At 46.5% G+C, this 22,475-nt stretch overlaps 1 protein-coding gene across 3 annotated transcripts; it reads right to left on the minus strand.

Moving 5' to 3' along the window:
• Positions 1–47: 47 nt before the first annotated feature.
• Positions 48–18,472, minus strand: Slc25a44 (solute carrier family 25 member 44). 3 transcript variants are annotated; one of them, XM_021730539.3, is made up of 4 exons: positions 18,255–18,464; positions 11,133–11,770; positions 5,307–5,434; positions 48–2,499 (listed from the first exon to the last, which is right to left on the minus strand). In XM_021730539.3, exons 2-4 carry the CDS (start codon positions 11,755–11,757, stop codon positions 2,308–2,310), a joined length of 945 nt encoding a protein of 314 aa, XP_021586214.1. In that variant the 5' UTR covers positions 11,758–11,770; positions 18,255–18,464; the 3' UTR covers positions 48–2,307. The 3 variants fall into 3 exon arrangements, with proteins under 3 accessions (XP_021586214.1, XP_040143636.1, XP_077883516.1); XM_040287702.2 differs by lacking the exon at positions 5,307–5,434 and having other exon boundaries at positions 2,362–2,499; positions 18,255–18,472; XM_078027390.1 differs by lacking the exon at positions 48–2,499 and having other exon boundaries at positions 5,338–5,429; positions 18,255–18,472.
• Between the last annotated feature and the right edge of the window lie 4,003 nt (positions 18,473–22,475).

Consider the following 22,475-nt stretch of genomic DNA (forward strand, 5'->3'; position numbering starts at 1 on the left):
GCCAAGAGGGAGGCAGTGCGCCGGCAAAAACACGCACAAGCCAAAGCTCAGGGGCTCGTAAAAACTTTTAATTACACTTCAGAGACATCGTACAGTGCAAAAGTGAATATTCCCTGCTGATATTCACAAGAGTTCATTGGGTCAGACGTTCACGTGCTTTCATTTCCCTCTCAGTGCTCCTGCAGTCAGGTTCCGGTCTTGCCCGTGCTCCAGGAGTCTCTTCCAGTTTGGTTGCTAATCCATACATCAAATTGCCGGCTGCTTTGGTCTCCACGTCGTAGGAAAATGGAAATCCACGGTCTCATCCCCATCAAAAACTGTCCTAAACCCAATCCCAGCTCCTAAACTATTAAGGGAAAGTAGGGGCCAGGGTCCCATTAATTCTCCACAACACCCTTGAAATCTGTGTGTGTGGGGGGGGACAGGTGGAAGACTGAGTACCCTACAGGAGAGGAGCGGGGAGGGAGTCACACCTGAGGCAGGAGAGGACCACGTCAGCACAGTGGGGAAGGTGGGAAGACCGGCGGCACTGAGAACACCATCCTCCAGCGCTCACTGGGAAAGCTTAAAAAGAGACAGGGCCCTTGCTTCCCTGTGTGGGTGGTTCTCAGGGTGAGTGATGAGTGATGGGCAGGAAGATTCGGAATGACCTGTGGGCCCAACCTTTAGGATGACTATTTGTGAAAAGAAACTGGAAGACAAAGTGAAGGTAGGGACAAAAAAATAATAATAATAATTAATAAATAAAATGAATAGGGGAAAATCCTTAACCAGAGACAAGATGGAACATGGTTGGCGTGAAGGTAGTGAAATCTGGTTCAGAGTCAGGCCAGGGTGTAAGAATGTGGGAAACATCAAGGCTTCAGGTAGCTAGCACCTTTCAATGGCACCGGGGCCTTCCCCAGCAGGTGGGACCCTTAAATAGGTTTAAAGGATCATTCAGACCAAGCGTCTCAAGTGGGAAGGCAGGGTTGACTGCCTCCTTCTCCTTCCATTCACTGCACCTCTCCACCCAACCCAGGCTTGGTGGAGGAGGTGGGGTGGGGAAGAATGAGGCAGGGGAGCAGGAGCAGGTCTCCTAGCTTCTGAGCGGAGCTTCAACAGATAATCTTGGCAGTATCAGGCTGGTAAATGCAGTGATCCTGGTATTAGGTGACTTCCTGAACTGCTCTTTATTCTCTTCAAGCACAGGGTACCATGACTGGGATGACTCTTTACACCCAGAGAGAAGGGAAAAAAAACATTCCACATCTCAGATTTCCACTGTGAGACAACACTGTTGCCGTATGAGTGACTGGGGTGTATGTGTACCTCGTGGCTGCCTCTCAATGGGGTTGAGAACCTCCACTGTTCTCTGCTAGGCTGGGCTCAGCTGGCCTGATGGGGAACACATACCCTCTTGCTGCTTTCCAAACCAACTACTCTCTCAACCTGACTTTTCAAGGAGGTGCTCCAAGCCCAGTGTACCCGAGACGGCCCAACCTATTTAGAACTGTGCCCCCCACCCCACTGTTGTCATCTGGGCCAGGGGAAGCCAACAGCTCATATTGTACAGGGGCTGCTGGGGTTGAAGGGATAGGACTGGGATTGAGGAAAAGGCTACGTGACATTTTCCCACCTAAGGCAGGGGTAGGCTCTGACAGCAGGATTGGTGCTTTAGCAGGACTACGACAAGAGCCTGGTTCACAGACGTTTAAAAATATACACATAAAATAAAGTATCAGCTTTTCTCCCCATCTCAATAACTCCTCAAAAGAAAAGACGAGTGCTCTGTAGAGACAGGGATTTTGCTGCTCTGACTGTGCAAAAGTGCCTGGCAACTTACCCCAAAGTGTAAGAAATGCAGAGTAGTAGTCTGGTGGGCAGCTCAGACCCAAATTAAAAATGAGCTAGCCTCAGAGGTGACGTGGTAGAGGGTGGGGGGCAACTGCTTAGAGTCTGGTGAAAGCCCCCGAGGAGAAATCAGTGGTAGTCAATAAGCTCTATGCACAGCTCTGCTCAGGACCTCAGGGAAGATGGAAAGGGAAGCCTGAGGGGGCTAGCAGTTCAGGGGAGGTGGGCCTCCAGGCCAGGAGCTGAGGAAGGGAGCCCAGTTCAGTAGGAGAATTAAAAATAGTTGGGGAAGGGAAGCCAGGCATGGAACCTCTTCAGCAAGAGCAGGCCAAAGTCTCTGTCCCTTTCCCAGACAGGCCACCTGGCCCAGGGCAGGGATGGGTATGTAGTGGGGGCATTAGAGAGGATACTCTCTTCCCTGCTCTGCCCCCAGCCCAGAATAGTGGGAACAGCCACTTCTCTACCCACCACTGGCTACCAGTGTCTTGAGTCCACCAGCTCCGGTCGCAGGCTGAGTTTCTTGAGGCTCTCATAGCCCACCACAATGACGATGGTGGAAGGAGTAGCTGAGATGATTCTGGCCGAGAGGCCCTTCATGAGGCCCCAAGGTCCCTCTTCTGCCATCAGCTGTCTGAAGGTTAGGATGATGGAGCTCTTGCCTTCAACCTGGAAGTCAACACAGTTGGGGATCACAGTCTGTGGTCAGTGCCCTCTGCGCAGTCTCCCTCTGCCTCAGGCTCATGTGGGAAAACTACTTGGGAGGCAGAAGGGCTGGATTCTGCTTCTGAGGACCAGAAAGCACAGAGACTTTGTATGTGCTCTGGTGCCAGACTGCCTGGGTTCAAAGTCTGATCCCCAGCTTATTAACAGCATATCCCTGGACAATTTAACTCTTTACATTTCAGTTTCCTCAAATATAAAACAGTGATAATCGTTTCTATGCCATGAGGTTGTTCTGAACAAAAAGAAACTAATACTTGTGAATGCTGAGAACAGAACCTGGCAGAGAGTCAATGTTCAGTCATGTTAACTCTTCACACCGCTAGCTAAGCCACCTAGCTGTAAGTCAGGTTCTTCTCTCTGGTCTTGGAGATGCTGGGGATGCTGGATTAAATCCCCTCCAAGGTCCTCTGCAGTTCTGCCAGTCTGGGAGTGTGACTCCAGTCACCTCAATCTGTCTGAAGCCCAGGGCGAGAACCCTCCCCTTCACACACCATGGCCTGTCTTCCCTGTCACACTGGAAGGTTGGCCAGGGCATTCATCTCTTCTTTCTCAGCAGTCCCACTCTTCCCCCACTCCTAAACCACACCCTTTAGAGACTGACCACTCAGCTCCTCGGCTGAACAGACACATTCCTTGTCCCCCTCCCTACAGCATGACCTACACAAGCTGATCCCAGCCCTCCCCAGTGCCCCTGCCTCCATCAGCACCTCCTCCACAGGCCCTTCTTCTTCACTAGTACCACCTCATCTGACCACCTCTGCTCCCCAACCTTCCAGTTCTCCACAGCCATCCAGGGGCTTTTCTAGCTACGCCTCTGGGAGCTCCTCAGAGTAGAGACCTGTCCTTTCCCTTGGATCTCCTAGAACACTCAGGACAGGCTCAGGAGAGAATGGGGACTAGCCAATCAGACGCCAGTGTATTCATTTTCAAATGCAGCAGGAGACATTCTTTTCTAGGGAGAAAAAATACCTGCATTTGCTACCTGTCTCCTTCTAGACATTCTGATAGCAGAGAAACTGACTTTATCTCCAAAATACTTTTTTGATGTTGTTGCTTTATTTTTGTTTGGTTTGGTTTGGTTTTTTGAGAGGGGGTTCTACCATGTTGCACAGACTGGTCTTGAACTTCTGGACTCATGATCCTCTACTTCAATCTCCTGAACAGCTGGGACTACAGACACAGGCCACCACATATGGCTCCCCAACCTGTTAATGTTCTTTTCCTTCCCTTTTCTCCTCACCATAACCCAATGATCCCATCTCTTGTTCATCTTTCTTGATTCTCTATCTTTCCCCAAAATCATTCAAAATCTCCTTTGCAGCCAGCATGTTGGTACAAACCTATAATCTCAGCTATTAGGGAGTCTGAGGCAGGAGGATTATAAATTTGAGGCCAGCTTAGACAACTAAACAGGTGAAGAAAAGAGCTGGGTACATAGCTCAGTGGTAGAGTACTTGTCTAGCATGACCAGGGCCCTGGGTTCAATTCTCCAATACTTAAAGGGGGGAAAAGAAAAGCAAATCTCCCTTCTCTCCACCTAAAGCTAGAGTAAAATCTACCCTTTGCAATATTTTACACCATCATTCAGACTCTATTTTTAGGTGAAGGAAAGAGTCTTTGAGCTGACTGAAGACAGAGACTGTAAGGGCTTTGTTAGCATTTTTACTCAGTTGAAACAAAACAATCTGTGAAATCACTCTCCGCCCACGTGGTGACACACATCTATAATCCTAGCAACTTAAGAGGCTGAGGCAGGAGGATCACAAATTCAAAGCCAGACTCAGCAACTTAGTGAGACCCTGTCACAAAAATAAAAAATAGCCAGGTGTGGTAAACAGGAGGCTGAGGCAGGAGGATGGCAATTCAAAGCCAGCCTCAGCAAAAGTGAGGTGCTAACAACTTAAAGAGACCCTGTCTCTAAATAAAATACAAATTAGGGCTGGGAATATGGCTCAATTGTCGAGTGCCCTTGAGTTCAATCCCCGGTACCAAAAAGAAAAAAGAACAGTCACTCTCACTCTCTGTTGAGAACCCATAGCCTAGTGGAAAAAAATCAGACTTACGAAACTAACTGAAATCAATACCTTTGTGTGTGTGTGTGTGTGTGTGTGTGTGTGTGTGTATACCAGGGGCGCTTAACCACTGAGCCACATCTCCAGCCCTTCTTATATTTTATTTAGAGACAGGGTCTCTGGGCTGAGGCTGTGGCTCAGTGGTAGAGCGCTCGCCTAGCATGGGTGAGGCACTAGGTTCGATCCTCAGCACCACATAAAAATAAATAAACAAAAATAAAGGCACTGTGTCCACCTACGACAGGGTCTCACTGAGTTGCTTAGGGCCTCACTAAGTTGCTGAGACAGGCTTTGAACTTGAGATCCTATTGTCTCAGCCTCACGAGTTGCTAGAATTACGGGTAATATACCACTGTGTCCAGAGTTGAAATCAATACTTCTAATAATCACAAACTGCAAGGTGAAGATAGAATGACTTATAGGTATGCTAATAGCTAGAAGAAACCAGGTAGAGTCATACAAGGTAGCAGACAGGGTAAGAGAAACAATCTAGGTACTTCCAAGTGCTCACTGGTTTCTGCAGATGAGAAGCACAAGGAAGGGACCTGGATGACCAGGAACAGACTGACTAGACCAAAAGACCATGTCACATAGAGGTCAAGGGAATGCTGGAGGGCCTGAAGATTATGTTTCTCATGGCTTCTCTGGGAGGAGGGTTGGGGAGGAGACCAGTATTACCTGCACACGAGTTCGGATGACATCCATGGGATTGGTGAGGATAGAGGCAGTGGCTGCAGCCAGGGGCCCCGAAATAGCTTGAAAGACAATGTGAGGGCACTCCTTAGGACACAGGTGCGAGAGCTGCTCTGAAATCCAGGGAAAGACAATGCCTGAGACATGAGGTACCACCAAACTTCCTTCACTGTTACTGCTTGCTTTTACTCACTTTCAACCATGAAAAGCCCTCCATCCTTTGCTACCTGAGACCTACGATTCCCATCTTTTCTCTTCCCTGTTTATGCCTTCATCCAATTGTCAGGAGCTGCCTGGATGCAGATGCCTTAAGTCCTGATGCATGGGTTCTGAACAATTATTGCATTCAGTCTGGCATGGTGGTGCCAGGTGGCAGTAACTTGGACATTACCCTAACTCGGATAACAAGGCGTGGCTCCAGGAGTAGGCATGGCTCCAGGAGTAAGCGTTTCTGCAAGGGGTTGAGTTACACTCACCTATTCCTTTGTAATCCTACCCCATTGCCCTTTTGGGGATAGAATGTTCCATGGACCCTCCCCTTGTGTGTCCCATATATAAGAATAAAGAATTCCAGTGGCTCTTTCTCTTTTCACAGACCCCTAAGATCTCAGAGCTGTCCCTGGACTATTGAAAAGCTACTTCTGTGTGTTGCGTGCTTTCTTTGCTGTTTTTTAAGTTATTGAAATAGTCAGATTTTGTGAGCCAGCATTAAGTCGCCAGCTGGGATAGATGGTGATATTCAACAACAAGAAAAAAAAAAAATCACATTATACATCTCGGGCCCCTTCTAGAGTCATCTTGGTGATATCACCCATTTAAATAGGATAAGACTCCCCTGGAAAAGAGAATATCAAAACCTCTTTATAGACGACTCCTTTCATCTGATGGACAGAATATTCTTCCTGATATAAAAACTGTGTTCTTGCTCTGTTCCTCCCAAGTCATAGGCTAGACAAGCAGATGCTACGTATTTGCTTACATATGCATTAAATAATTTTGGTAGGATAAACTGTGACTGATTGTCTCTATGCAAGGGAACTGGATGACTCCAGTGGGTAAAGAGTCTTTTCATTGCATACTACATTCCTTTACCCATCTTTTGAATTTTGGAGCAGAATGAGAGAAAGAAAGTAATGAGACCCAAAAGGTAAGCCACTTAGAGCCTGAAGCCATTGCAAGAACTTTGATTCCCTCTCAATTTTCTCTTCTATGGTCAGTCACCATACCGCTAAGAATTTTTTTCTCGTGCTCCTAGTTTTGGTAGTTTGTAACCAAGCAACTAAAGACAGGAGGAGGAGAAGTAGAGAGGAGGGGGTTGGCAGGGCAGAAGTGAGGGCTTCCAAGTCCCAGCTGGCATGGCAGAGCTCCTTCAGCCCTACAGAATCACCTCTTCCCCAGTTTCTAATCACTTTCTTCCCCAGAGTTGGCGTGCAAACAGAAACAGTGGGGAAAACAACAAAAACACAAACAGTGAATTGGCAGTTGTGCCTTACTGGGTGCCCTGTTTCTCCTGCAAAGAAAGCATTTTGCAATCATAAAATGTTGCATTGGGATCCAGATTCCAATTCTGACTATACCTATTTAGCATGCCACTTTCCTGGGGATAGGGAGGGGATGAATAAAACAAAGGCAAAGGGCTGGAGGAAAAGAGTTCCTGTCTTTCCCTCCTCTCCATTATTCATTCAAAGGCTGAGGATATAGCTCAGTTGGTGGAGTGCTCACCTAGCATACAAGAGGCCCCAGCATCACAAAAGCAAAACAATAATAATTAGTAGTAGTATCATTCATTCATGAATTATTCATTCAATAAATGTTTGTTGAACACCTATTATTTACAAGGCAGAAGATAATCCCATCCAGCCATGGTGGCACAAAACTGTAATACCAATGATTTGGTGGTAGGCCAAGGCAGGAGGATCCAAAGTTCAAGGTCAGCCTCAATAATTAAGTGACCCCTAAGCAATTTAACAAGACTTGTATCAATAAAAAAGGGGGGGATGGGGATTCGCTGGTGTAATGGCACACACCTGTAATCCCAATGGCTCAGGAGGCTGAGACAGGAGGATGGTAAATTCAAAACCAGCCTCAGCAATTTAGGGAGGCCCTGAGTAACTTAGAGAGACCTTGTTTCAAAATTTAAAAATTAAAATGGGCTGAGGATATGGCTCAGTGGTTAAGCACCCCTGGGTTCAATTCCTAGTACCTCACCCACAAAAAAAAAAAAAAAAAGAAGATTAACCCAGGTCAATGACACACAAAAAAAGAAGATAAATCCAGGTCAATGACACCGTGATAAGCAGTAGACATAATTATATTCCAATCAAGAGCTGAGGTTTGGGATAAAATAATTGCAAATCATGACAAGTGCTAAGAAGGAAACAAGGTGCCAAAACAGAAAACATAAAGAACCTTCTTTCCAATAGAGTGGCTAGAGAAGTCTTTGCAAAGGTGGGCCTGAAACATGAGAAGGAGCCAGCCACACACCAGAGGAAAGAGCTTCCTAGGCGGAGAGAACATCATCTGCAAAGGTCCTGAAGCAGAACAGAGCTTCATGTGAACCAGGAAACTCAGGAACATCAGTAAGGCTGGAGCAGAGTGGAGAAGCAGAGAAACAGAGGCCACAGGGTGCCGCGCTGTGGAGCCCATGAGAAGAAAACTGGATTTTATTCTAAATGCCCACAAGGCAGCCTCGACACTTGAAGCAAAAGGAAATGACAAGAACCAATCTCACTCAACACATATTTATTGAACACTCAGCCACCAAGCCAGTGTTGGAAGGTAGGATAGTGAGCAAAAACAGAGATGGCCCCTGTTCTAACACACTGCAGTCCAGCGGGGAAAGAGACATTAACTTAATAATCACATGAATGAATGTATCATTACAGACTCAGCTGAGTGATCTGAAAGAAATGTGGCTTCATATGAACATCCAAAAAGGAAGCCAGTCTAGACTGGGGCAGCAGGGAAGATGCCTCCATCATAAGACTCTTGCGAGAAGGAAATGATGAAGATGCAAGGTCGCCCCACACAGAGCTCGGCATTCAGCCAGTGTTATTTTCTTCCCCTTCCAAGAACATTTCCACATAGCAGAAAAGATAAGGCAAACAATAAAATCAACACAAATGTATACTACCTTAAGAAAGATTCAAGCAATTTCAGCAGGAATAGAGAGAAAATGGGGAGAGACTTTCTCGAATCACCAGGACTAAATATGAGACAAGAAGGAGGGAGTGGTCAAGACACTTCCCAAGGAGTCAGCCTAAAAGATGTGGAGAAAAACGAGGCCTGGGCTGGGGATGTGGCTCAAGCGGTAGCGCGCTCGCCTGGCATGCGTGTGGCCCAGGTTCGATCCTCAGCACCACATACAGACAAAGATGTTGTGTCCGCCCAAAACTAAAAAATAAATAAATATTAAAAAAAAAAAAAAAAGAAAGAAAAACAAGGCCTCTGACAGATGAAGTCAGCCAGAAGGGAAAGCCAGCATACTTACGTGAAAAAAATTTCAAATGTCAGTAGATGCCTTCATGTCAAGAGGTCCAAGAGTCAGAATGTCTGACCAGACTTTGGAAAAGGTTAATTTGGGAACGAAAGATACTAGACATATTGGGAAAATGCCCCTCTAATTGTAAATAAAACCAAATGAGGACAGAAAGCCAAACAAATGTTCACACTTCCTGGGACCCTTTTCCCTTCCTCCCTCACTCCCTCTCTCCCTTCCTTCCTTCCTGTTTTGTAGTGATCAAACTCAAGACCTCACACATGCTAAGCAAGTGCTCTTCCACTCAGCTGTACCCCAGCTCTTGTTATTTTGAGATAGGGTCTTGTTAAGTGGCTGAGGTGCCTGAAACTTGTGCTCCTCCTGCCTCAGCCTTCTGAGTTGCTGGGATTATAGGTATGCACTACTGCACCAAGCCTGGGAAGCTTTTTTTTTTTTTAGTGGTAGTTAGACACAATACCTTTATTTTATTTATTCATTTATTTTTACATGGTGCTGAGGATCAAACCCAGGACCTCACATGTGCGAGATGAGTGCTCTTCCCAGCCCCTGGGAAACTTTTTTAATATTAAGATTGCCAGAATCTGGAAGAGTGCAATGGCATGCGCCTACAATCCCAGTAGCTTGGAAGACTGAGGCAGGAGGATCAGGAGTTCAAAGCCAGCCTCAGCAGAAGGTGCTAAGCAACTCAGTGAGACCCTGTCTCTAAATAAAATACAAACAAAAAATAGGGCTGGGGATGTGGCTCAGTGGTCAAGTGCCCCTGAGTTCAATCCCTGGTATCCGCCCACATAAACAAAAAAAAAAGATTGCCAGGATCTGCCATGGTAGCACACACCTGTAATGCCAGAGACTCACCAGGTTGAAGCAGGAGGATCTCAAGTTCAAGGCCAGCCTGGGCAACTTAGCAAGACCCTGTCCCCAAATAAAAAATATGAAGGGCTGGGAATATAGAATCCTAAGTTCAACCTCCAATAACACACAAAATACAAAAAATAAATTTTGCCAGGCATGGTAGTAAACACCTGTAATCCCAACAGCTTGGGAGGCTGAGGCAGGAGGATTGCAAGTTCAAAGCCAGCCTCAGCAACATAGTGAGGCCCTAAGCAACTTAAAGGACTCTGTCTCAAAATAAAAAACAGGGTTAGGGAGGTGGCTCAGTGGTTAAGTGCCTGTGGGTTCAATCCCTGGTACAAAAAAAAAAAAATTTTTAGAGATTTTCAGAATTCATTTTCAAAAGGTCAGGGGTAGAGTCTAAGAATCTGAATTTTACCAAAGAGTCCAGATGAAACAGAAGAAGAAACAGAGTTAGCAATAAAAAGAAGGTATAATCAGGAAAATAAAAGAATCACCAGAAAAGTACAGTGCCATGAAATGACGAAATGATTACAGGACAGGAAGTCATTAGAAAGTACCCTTTGGGACAGGTCGGAATGCCCAGTGCGAAAGGCAAGAAACCAGCAGCAGCCATCAGGAAGCTTGTGAGGACAGATGCCCTGACCAGAATGTGGTAGTGACCCACGGCTGGGGAAGCAGGCACACTCAGGTTCCGCACTCGGCAATGTGCTCTGACCTTTCAGAAAGCAAAATGTCTACTAAAGCCCTCAGTAATTCCGATTCTGGAAAATATTTAAAGAGTAAAATATCTTATTAACAAAGACACATTGTAGGAGTGGAAACATTCAAAGTTCAATCACACTTTGTTTAATAATGTTGAAGGAAAACATCCAACTCAAAAGCTCACTATTGCTAGGTGCAGTGGTGCACACCAGTAATCCCAGCAGCTCGGGAGGCTGAGGCAGGAGGATTCCAAGTTTGAATCCTCAAGACCAACCTCAGCAACTTAACAAGACCCTGTCTCAAAATAAATAATTTTTTTTAAAAAAAAGGGCTGGGAATGTAGCTCAGTAGTTAAATACCCCTTGATTCAATCATCACCAGTACCCCCCCCCAAAAAATAAAAAAGCTCACTACTATCTTCAAATCCCAAACATCCAACAGCTTTTGAACCCCACCACCTTCCAATTCTCTGGCAATACTCTGCTAACACAAGGTGATCCCAGCACACCCAGAGCATGCACTATGAACTGTTCTATACTCACCTACTTTACTTCTCTGACCCCCTCATTACATTCACAAGCTCTTTGAAGGCAGAACCATGTCTCACTCATCTTTGAATCCTCTTGGATTCAAATAGTTGTTGGATGAATGGCCCATTCCCCCATTAACTCTCATCTCCACTGCAACCTGCACAGAGCAGCAGTACCTCACCCTATCAGTAGCCCTCATCCCTCATTTTCCTGGCCCCGTCTTACCTGCATAGAAGTGATAAAAGGGCCACCAGACAGCACTGTTTGGGATATAGGTAAGCAGTGAAGCCACGTAGCCTCGGTAGAAGCCTCGAAGCCCATCAGCTCGCAGGATCTGCCTGATGATGTCTTTCGTTTGGCCAAAGGCAATTATCCCGTGTCCCTCTGGGTTCCCACGCACCTGGAAGCGGCCCATTCTCTCCCCCTTGCGCTGCATCATCAGGTGCTGGGAGACCACGTCAATGGGCACTGTGATGCTCTGGGCCACAAGGGAGGCCGAGCCACCAGCCACTAATGATTTCACTGTGTTGCTCTGGCTGTAGTCAGCTACAAATTTCCGGGTGAGCTCATAAGTGGTGACATAGCACTGGCCAGAGATGAGGGTAAAGGTGTTGACCAGGAACCCCCGATAGAGGCCAGACACACCATCTGCTCGCAGGATCTTAATGAAGGCATCAAAGGTCCCATGGTAGAGGCTCTTGCCCTTCTGAACCTGCAGGCGGGTGCGGATGAGGGTAAATGGGTAGACGCTGACCCGGATCATCATTGTCATTGCCACACCAAACACGTAGAACTTCTTCTTGTCCAGATGTTCCCACTCAATGATCTGGATGTTTCGTTTGTCCTCCATTGTGCCTGGAGACCTGGGATTTGGACAGGGTGGAGCGACTTGAGGAAGGAGGTCAGAACTTTGTGCTTTCCCCTCTGGGCTAGTTTCTAAATTCCCTTTCTCCTCTCCTGGGATACCCACCTCCCCAAAGCTTAGACTTCACCCCGCTTGGCTCTGCCCATCACCAGCCTTCAGAAACCAGCATCTTGACTGTCCTTCCCAATTCTGGTCCCCACACAGAAATCATCCCTCGCCATCGTGACCCTCCTGACTCCACTCTTAGCTCAGTCCCCGACCCTAGCATCTGGGACTGTCCATCCTGCACTTTCTCTGCCTGGGCCACCGTGACACAGCCTGAGGCAGGGACCACTCTCCTTGTCTGGCCCAGCCAGGCAGAGTTCAGAATGCTGTGGTCAAAGGAACCACCTGGAAGGTTGCAGGGCCTTTTTAAGTTGGCTAATGGGATGTCATTAAGTGACATTTAGGAGGTTCATGAAGGCTGGAAGGGACTGCTCCATTTAAAAATATTTATTTTTTAGTTATATGTGGACACAGCATCTTTATTTTATTTTTATGTGGTGCTGTGGATCGAACCATGCCTCAGGCAAGCTAAGCAAGCGCTCTACCTCTGAGCCACACCCTCAGCCCCAAGTGCTCCATTTATTGTGCCCCTGGGCTCACTGAGAAGGCACCATGTTGGCCGTACATCCTCAGCAAGGTGCCTCTTGCCACCATTTACCAGCTGACAAAGTCTGATTTATTTTCATCTATTTATTTTAATTAGGTATATATATGACAGCAGAATGCATTTTGATTCATTGTATACAACTACAGCACAATTTTACATTTCTTTGGTTGTACACGATACAGCATCACACCATATGAGCAGTCATACATGTACCTAGGGTAATGATGTCCATCTCATTCCACCGTCTTTCTGCCCTCCTTCTCCTTTTCCCAAAGTTCCTCCATTTTTCCCATGCCTCCCTGCTCCCTGACAGATCTGATTTTGTTCATGGTTTCCCATGCTGGCCTCTCTGAGCCCCCCCTTTTCCAGTCTGAATTAGAAGAAAGTGAGGGGAAGAGCCCAAGTCGGGCTTTTACACCACAGACACCCCTATCACCCTCCAGGGAAAAGAATTAGAGACCCAGGGACAGGCCAAAGGTCAGAGTCCTCTTTGGTTATTAGATAGCACTCCAGAAAGGGAAAAGAACCACCTAGAAGCCTAGAGCTACAAAGTGGAGGACATGTCTGACCCTGTGCTTTCAACCTAAGCATACAGAGCACAACCGTAGCCCTAGAGAATGAAGGGAGAAATCACAGATACACAGACTCTGCCGCCAAGAAATTCAGTCTGTTCAAGGAGACACTGCATCCCTCTAGGGAATGGATATAAGACACAAAGAGAAAGAGACTGGGGCAAATGATTGTACATGTGACCCATATGTTAAGTTTATTCATTGCTTGGACTTTCGAACAAACCAGTAAACTTACTAATTTAATAACTGTCTAAAATCAGGAGCTTCAAATTTAGGAAATGTGAAACCAGAGGACATCATATACTTAGTGGAAATGTCAGATGCTCTGGTGTAGCCCAATGGTTATACAGGATACTGGAAATTTTCACCCAGGCAGGGAAAGTGGGAAGTTAAAGTTCCAGGAAGTGAGAAGCCAGGGACTCCCCTGGCTTTTGAGACAGGAGATGGGTAAGGAGAAGGCCACCTCATGGGGACAACTCTAGAGGGCTGAAATGTTCTACACAAGCAATTCTGGTGACAAATCTCATGCTAGGTGTCTAACCAGAGTCCATCCTCAATCACCTTCCCTAACAGAAGTCCCAACTCAGGCTTAGGTAGCTTTTGTTCCATGAGAATTGCTCTTGGAGTCTCTGGAAGTCCAAGGGTGGGGGAGGTTGGCTTTTCAGGAATCCCTGAGCTGCACTGTTACCACTTTCATTAGAGTATGGGTTACCCACAATGCAATCTGAGTAGCTGAGAGCCGAGGCATGGGTGAGGTGCGTGGAACAAGACAGGCTTCCTGGGGGACAAAGCAGCTTGAATAAAGAAGGAATACAGGGGCTGGGGTTGTGGCTCAGCGGTAGAGCTGAGGTTGCAGCTCGCCTAGCACATGCGGGGCCCTGGGTTCGATTCTCAGCACCACATAAAAATAAAGGTGTTGTGTCCAACTACAACTAAAAAATAAATAAATATATAATATGAAGGAATATATGCACACAGTGCAGAGAAAACAGCAATGGCTTGGAGATAGAAGACCCGTCAATGGGGCTGTCCAGAGTGGGAAATCTAGGACGTGAGAAAGGAGGCAGAGGTGGGGTTCTGCAGGCAGGAGGACCCTCAGAACACCGATGTGCCACTGCTGTGGGCCAAGATGGCCGTCCTCCCCAGGCTCAGCCTGAGACACCCACCAAGTTCAGTGGTGCAATCTTCTTTGAACCCTCCAAGAGAAGGTGGTCACTGTCTTTCCTGCCCACAGTATTTGTCATCTGGAACCCAAGGTCATGCTTCCCACACCACTGAGAGGTGAAGACACACAGGCAAAGGCTAGGATTTACTGACTATCACCACCTCATGCAGCCCTTACAACTTAACCTGCGTACAGTTAAACATTTATGACAAGTGAGGACATAGAGGGCTGGACAAGTGGAGTGTAACAGGCCCAAGGTCATGCAGCTGGCCAGTGGTGAAGACAGCATACAAGCCAAGATTTCTTTACTCCACCATGCCTTCTACCCCATGGGAGTTGAAGATTCCAACACAAATCCTTCTGTTGAGTTTCAAGAAAGTCATTCCCACCACGGGGAGGTGAAGCTAATGCCCTCATGACTGCAGGTCACTGGAGGGTTAAGCATAAGCCCCAGGCCATGCAGATGCCCAGGAACTTCTCTCACTTTGTTTCAGAGAAAGCTAAGACTGCTCTGCTCCTGGAATGACTGAGCAGGCATGTTTCAGCACAGGACACAGTAGGACTCAGGCAGGAGGGCCTCCTGCCGGCACGTGCAAACTGAGTGCTGTGCAGGGCAGAAGGGCACAGCCAGCCATGAGATTCTGTTCCAGAACCTGGTTTCCTGAATGCCTCTTCAACCTGTCAAGCTGAATCACCAAGTACCAGCATCTCCTGATAAGAAATTCTATGACAGGTTGAGCGCGGAACCACACACCTGTAATCCCAACAGCTCAGGAAGCTGAGGCAGGAGGATCACAGTTCAAAGCCAGCCTCGGCAACTTAGGGAGGCTCTCAGCAACCTAGCAAGACTCTGTCTCAAAATGAAAAATAAAAAGGGGCTGGGGTGTGGCTCAGTGCTTAAGTGCCCTGGGTTCAATGCTGGTACCAAAAAAGAAAAGAAATTCTACAACAGGATACAATGTACCATTTCTTGCCTTGCCTCCATCTCTCCCCTGCCCAGTCTATTTTAAACTCCTAGAAGGAAGCTGGGATTCTCTGAAGAAGGTAAGGACTACTGTTGTCATAGTAACAGGAGAAGCCATTAAGGGTTGGGCCTCAAAGGATGAGCCACTGCCAGATGCCATGTTGCACATCTGTAATCCCAGAGACTCTGGACACTGAGGCAGGAGGATCACAAGTTCAAAGTCAGTCTTAGCAATTTAGCAAGGCCCTAAGCAAATTAGCAAAACCCTGTCTCAAAATAAAAAATGAAAAGGGGCTAGGGATGTGGTTCAGTGTTGAGCATCCCTGGGTTCAATCCCTGGTACCAAAAACAAAACAAAACAAAACAAAAACAAGGAGCCACTTCAGAAGGGTGAGGGCACTGTACCCACCCCCTCTGCCTTTTCAAAAGGAGATTACTCCTAAAAGGTGAGATCTCAACCTGTTGTTATATAACCTTCAAGTTTCCTACTGAAATATCAAAACCAGCTCCTCTTGTTTTACCCTCTGGAAAATCCTCTTTGCAGATACGTTTATGCAAACTTCCTTCAATATTCCCTTCACCCAAGTGAGTCAGCTCAACTTCTTCATGGTTCTTTCTCAGACCCTTATTTGTGTGTCTGGCTCCAATTCCAAATTTTCTCCCACTTTTAAAACTGCTCAAGTTTGGGCTGGGGATGTAGCTCAGTGGTAGAGTTCTTGCCTAATATACACAAGACCTGGGTTCAATTCTCAGCACCATAAAAGCAAACAAACAAACAAACAAAAAACCTGCTCAGGCTTGCATGCTTCTTGTGAGGACCCAATAGATGACCCAGGATTAGTGAACACTGTGTCCTTAAGTGATCAAATGAAATATCAGAGGTGGAGCTCCCATTACTGATTCTACCAGTGGGAAGGGAGAAACTGGCCCAGGTGTGTAACTCTGCTTCACTTGTACTCCCCTTGCACACACACATACAAACACAAATCATGCAAGCCTATTCACTAAGTTCTAAGATAAAACTCTGGCTCAGGAGAAGACAGTATTTTCTAGAAGGCAAGGATATATGATGGAAAGAACACTAGTCATCAGTAGATCCATATTTGAGTCCCCCATTATTTACTGGTGTAAAACTGGAACCAAGTCACTTCACTGGAATTCAGCTTCTTCATCTGTGAAATGGGGCTAATCAAAGCTGCAGCAGCTATACAAGGATTGTGGTGCAACTCATAGGAGCTAAAAATTGTGAAAGCATTTTGTTAACAGCAAAGCATTTCTGTTACCGCAGAAAGCTCTACTGCATAGGGATGCTCTTGCCACTCAGACTGGTCCACTAACTGGCATCACAAGCATCATCTGGGCACTAATTAGAAATGTAGAATCTATCTGGAGGCTGAGGCAGGAGTACCACAAGTTCAAAGCCACCCTCAGCAACTTAGCAAGGCCCTAAACAACTTATCAAGAACCTGTCTCTAAGGCGCTGAGTTCAATCCTCAGCACCACATAAAAATAAAGTATGGTGTCCAACTACAACTAAAGCAAAATAAATATTACAAAAAAAAGAAAAATCTGTCTCTAAATAACATATAAAAAAGGGCTAGGGATGTGGCTCAGTGCTTGGTACCTGGGTTCAATGACCAGAAAAAAAAAGAAAGACATTAGAGCCAGGTGTAGTGGTGCACACTTGTAATCCCAGCAATTTAAGAAGCTGAGATAGGAGGATCACAAGTTCAAGGCCAGCCTCAGCAACTTAGCAAGGCCCTAAGCAACTTATCAAGATCCTGTCTCAATCAGGTGTAGTGATGCACACTTGTAATCCCAGCAATTTAAGAGGCTGAGACAGGAGGATCACAAGTTCAAGGCCAGCCTCAGCAATTTAGCAAGGCCCTAAGCAACTTATCAAGATCCTGTCTCAAAAAATAGGTGGGAAAGTAGCTTAGTGGTAGAGTGCCCCTGGGTTCAATCCCCAGTACAAAAAATAAATAAACAAACAAGCTAGGGAAGTAGCTCAGTGGTAAAGTGCCTCTGGGTTAAACCCCCAGTAGGACACTCTCACACACATGAACACACAAACAAATACAGAATTTCAAAGCTGAGTGAGGTGGTGCACATATGTAATCCCAGCTACTCAGGAGGCTGAGGCAGGAGGATCTCAAGTTTGAGGACAGCCTGGTAATTGGGCAAGACCCTATTTCAAAATAAAAATGGCTGGGGATATAGTTCAGTGGCACAGTGCCCCTGCGTTCAAGTCCCAGTACAACGAAGAAAAAGAAAAAGAAAAACAGAATTTCAGGCTGTACCCTAGATCTGCTGAATAAGAGCTAACAACTTTTAAAAGATCACTAGATGCACATCGAAGTTTGGGAAGCATTGCTTTAAACATTAGGGACTGTCAATATAAGAATTACAACACCTATCTAGGAATCCTGGATCATTATGACATTATGATCAACAACTTGTCACTGGAACTGGACACAATGGATCATTTGGTCCATTCCAGTCTTTTCAGTCAAACACCAATCAAACCACCTTATACAACTACTGACAATTTTACTCATGGGTTCCCACTTCTCAGATGTAAACAAGAGTGGAGACAAGCATCCCCTATTCCTTCTGTCCTTCCTACAGCATCTGCATCAGATCTCTGCATCCCGGAGCTGACTGCCATGAAACGTGACTACATTTGCAAGCTTGCCCACTGTCCTACTGAACATGCATTTCCCAGGCGATGCCCCGACCCCTCCCTCAGGGTAATCTCCTTCCTTTGACATGGCAGCCTTCCTTGGTCTTCCATAAGTACCCATGTGATCCCTCTCATAGACGCCACATGACAGTTCTCTCCACACACTCCACATGGCACCCCTCTCTATGCAGATTTGGTCCCGGTCCCCCGCACAGTCATCTCTGGGTCCTAGGACCTGCTCCTCACAACGCTCCTTTTGCTGTCCGTGAATCTCATACTCCTCAGCCAGGAAGGGATGCCTCGCCGAACTTGCCCTTCGTTCCCCAAACTGCAGGGCGAGCTCTAGAGCCCGGCAGCTGGGCATCGCTGACATCCACTGCCCCCCGGCAGGTCCGGGTCCTTAGAGACCTCAGCCCTCAGGCACCGCTACTCCCACGGTTTCTTACCTTCTCAGACCCCGGCGGCTCCACCGAGTCTGAGGCGAACTCCAACCCCGGACCTCTAGGCCGCAGGCCCCGCTTGACCCTCCGTTCCCAGCGGCTGCCAGCCTCTGGTCGCATCTTCCTCCATCTCGACTAGGATCCCGGTACTGCCGGAACCGGAAACTGGGACGCTGTCATTCCCGCCCCCCGGTAACTGCACCAATGGCGTTCTGAGCCTTTGAGCCTCCCCCAGGAGCGAGGATGGACGGTCCTGACGGCCATCTTGTCTTAGGGCGGTAGCCACGCCCCCTCTGCCTTCGCGGCGCCCCCAGGTCTAAAGCGCATGCGTGCTCTGCTAGGGCTGTTTCTAATTCGCGGATGAGTCCCTGATCCTTTCTGGAAGATCCAGTTGTAAGTGGGTCACCGCATGCTTTAGGATCCGTTGGAATCTTTATGTTCAAATCTGATCTTTTAGAGTGAAATCCCCAGCAATGCAAGGGGAAAAAAAATGTAATCTTTAATTTTGGGGTAGCTTTTCTCATTATTTTTTTATAGAGCCCAAATAGTAGAGGTCAAAGTGCGGCAGGAAGGACTGAGATTAGATAACTAATTTTGAGGTTTAGGAACTAAAAAAATTGCAGGAATGAAGAACACCTTGGAGGTGGAGAAAATAACATTAAGGGTCTCATCCAGCTCTGAAACTGGTTGTGCCTACGGGTAGATTTTTTTTTTTTTTTTTTTTTTTTTAGAGAGAGAGAAATAATTATTTAATTTTTAGTTCTCGGGGGACACAACATCTTTGTTTGTATGTGGTGCTGAGGATCAAACCTGGGCCGCAGGCATGCCAGGCAAGTGCGCTGTCACTTGAGCCACATCCCCAGCCCAGATTTTTTTTTTTATTCTACACTTCAGTTTTTCCCCAATTTTACTGATATATAAAATTGAATACATTGATTGGGTGCTATGTGATATTTTTATACATGTATACATTGTGTAATGTTGTGGGGCGGTTTTGTTTTTGAACTCGGGATTGAACCCAGGGTTACTCTACCATACCATTGAGCTTCGTCCCCATCCCTTTAAATTTTTTATTTTGAGACAGGGTCTCATTAAGTTGCTTAGTGCCTTGCTAAAATCGCTAAGGCTGACTTTGAATTTGTGATCCTCCTGCCTCAGCCTCCTAAATCACTGGAATTACAGTCATGAACCACGACACCCATGTAATATTTAAATCAGGTTAAACCTATTTTCTAAAACACGTATCATTTCTTAATGATGAAAACATTCAGAATCCTTCTAGTTTTGTTTTTTTTTAATATAGACTACATATTGTCACCTATAGTCACTTTACTGTTCATACCAAATTTTTACTCCTATCCATCTGCAATTTAGTACCCATCAACTTTTCCCTCATCTCTCCCTTCCCTCAATTTCTGGCAACCACCATTCTATTCTAAACCAAGGCCTCGGAGCTACATCCCCAGCCCTTTTTATTTTTTTTATTTTGAAACAGGCTCTCACTAAATTGCAATGTTGAGAGCCACAATTTAGTCGGAAAGATGGTTGAAAGGTGACCCTGCTCCGGGATTAGGGCGGATCCTGGGTGGGGAATAGGGCTGCCAGGATTAGGGCGGATCCTGCTGCCTCAGGCGCCTGCTACTTTAGAGTTCCCTTTGAGTTCTGGTGGGGTTCTGGAGAATTGGCTTGCGGAGCCCGGTGGAGGGAGTGTGTTCCCGGGAAGTGTGTGTAGAGTGCCGGTGAGAGTTTGGGAATAAAGAGTTGCTGTTTGAACCTACAAGGCTTTGTGGCAGCTCAGTTATTTTGTGCCCAGCCAGACTGCGGCATTGCAGAGTCTGACCTTGAATTTGGGATTCTCCTGCCTCAGTCTTCCAAGTTACCGGAATTACAGTTTGCACCACCATTCCCAGCTGTATTCTCAACTTCTATGAGATCAACTTTTTTATATTCATACGAGATCATATGGTAATTGCTTTTCAGTGCCTGGCTTATTTCTGTTAACATGGGATTGAACCCAGCGACGCTTAACCACCAAGCCACATCCCTGGTCCTTTTTATTTTTTGAGACAGGATCTTGCTAAGTTGCTTGGGGCTTCTCTAAATTGCTGAGGCTGGCCTCAAACTTGCAATCTCCTGCCTCAGCCTCCTAAATAGGTGGGACACGGGACCCAGAAGTAATGCTTGCTTCGAAGTATTCCTTAATACATTCAGGCCGACACCTTAACCATCACAAGGAATGGTTCAAGGAGCTTCAGGGTCACTTGAATAAATATGTCCATCAGGATTGTCCTTGTACTGGCCAGAGCACAGGACAGGAGAAAGCTCAACTCTGGAGCTGTGTAGCTGGCAGTGTATAGCTGCTTTCAAGTGGGAAGATTTTTCTGTCTATTCCTTTCATCCAGTAGGTGGAGAAGTTGAGGTACAGATGGGAAGAGCCGCCCAAGTCTATTAAGAGCACATGAAAGTTCCAGGAGCCTAATCCTAGTCCAGGGTCCTCTCCACTGTCCCAGGCTTCCCCACAGCCCTTGGTCTAGAGGTCATCAGGGGAGTGGCAAGACAGGAAGCCAGGAATGAGAAAGACTGAGCATCGGGGTGGAAGCATACTGGGGGGATGGGAAATGAGAGGAAGAAAAGGAAACAGCAAGAAAAAAGAAATAACTAGAGAAGCCAAATAGCTCCAATAAAAAGTCACAGTAGATAGGATCTGAAAGAGAGATCTGCACTCCCATGTCCACTGCAGCATCACTGACAATAACCAAAGGTGGAAGCAACCCAAATACCAATCAATGGAGGGATGTATAAGAAGAGATGGCATGTATACACAATGGAGTATTATTCAACCTTAAAAAAGGAAATCCTGAGAAGTGTGGTGGTGCACGCCTGTAATCCCAGCAACTCAGGAGGCTGAGGCAGAAGGATCAGCATATTAGCAATCCTTAGTAACTCAGCAAGATCCTGTCTCTAAATAAAATATTAAAAAGGGCTGGGGAGGGGCCAGGGTTGTTGCTCAGTGGTAGAACACTTGCCTAGCATGCGCAAGGCACTGGGTTAGATTCCTGGCACCACATAAAAATGAAAACAAATAAAATAAAGGTATTGTGTCTATCCACAACTAAAAAAAAAATTTTTTTAAAGATGGGCTGGGGATATGGCTCAGTGGTTTAGTGCCCCTGGGTCAATACCCCCAACAATACCACCTCTGCACACACACAAAAAAAAGAAATTATGCCACACCCTACAAAAGAATGAACCTGGAGGACACTATGTTAAATGAAATAAGCCAGTTGTAAAAGGGTAAATAGTCTAGTAACCTAGAGTAGCTAAATTCATGAAAACGAAAAGTCAAAAGGTGGTTGCCAGGGCCCAGAGTTTGTGTTTTGCGAGATGCAAAAAGTCTAGACACCTGTTCACAAGAATGTGACTGTAGTTGATGCTACTGAACTGTACACTTAAAAACCGGCTAAGGGCACAGTGGAGTATGTCTATAATGCCAGTGGCTGGGGAGGCTGAGGCAGGAGGATTGCAAATTTGAGGCCAGTCTCAGCAATTTCATGAAGCCTTAAGCAACTTAGCAAGACTCTATCTCAAAAAAAAAAAAAAAAAAAAAAAGGATGGGGATGTGTCTCGGTGGTAAATCACCTGCAAGATACAAACAAATACATACAAACAAATACATACAAATAAGTAAATAAACAGATAGATAAAACCCTTTAGTAGACCAGAGTGACCGAAGTGTGTGGTCGAGCCAGGCGTGGGGGCTCAAGCCTGTAATCCCAGCAGCTCAAAGGTCAAGGTTGACTTCCTCAGTTAAAGGCTTATAGGAACTCTAGGGAAAGTCATTTGAGGGGGGGAGGGGAAAATAAACCAAATCACAGAGGATTAAAGAAGGAGGGTGGAGGGGACCATAGGCGATGTCTGCTGGTGTTGACACGACAGAGAGAGGGAGGGGGGTGGACTGAGGGGTGGAGTTCTGGGGAGGGTTATTGTCCCCCCCCTCCCCAAGACAGAAGGAAACCAAGCGGTGCCAGGCAGAGGAGCGCACGCCTGCCATCCCAACAACTCCCGAGGCTGAGGCAGGACAGCCTGGAGAACCTAGGGAGACCTTGCCTCAAAATGAAGAATAAAAAGGGCTGGGGACGTGGTAAAATGCCCCTGGGTTCAATCTCCTGCACCAAAAAAACACAGAGGGAGTGGGTCAAGTGTTGTGGGCATGGTGGTCCAGGTCCG

This window comes from Ictidomys tridecemlineatus, chromosome 11, assembly GCF_052094955.1.
Source record: "Ictidomys tridecemlineatus isolate mIctTri1 chromosome 11, mIctTri1.hap1, whole genome shotgun sequence".
NCBI lineage: Eukaryota > Metazoa > Chordata > Mammalia > Rodentia > Sciuridae > Ictidomys > Ictidomys tridecemlineatus.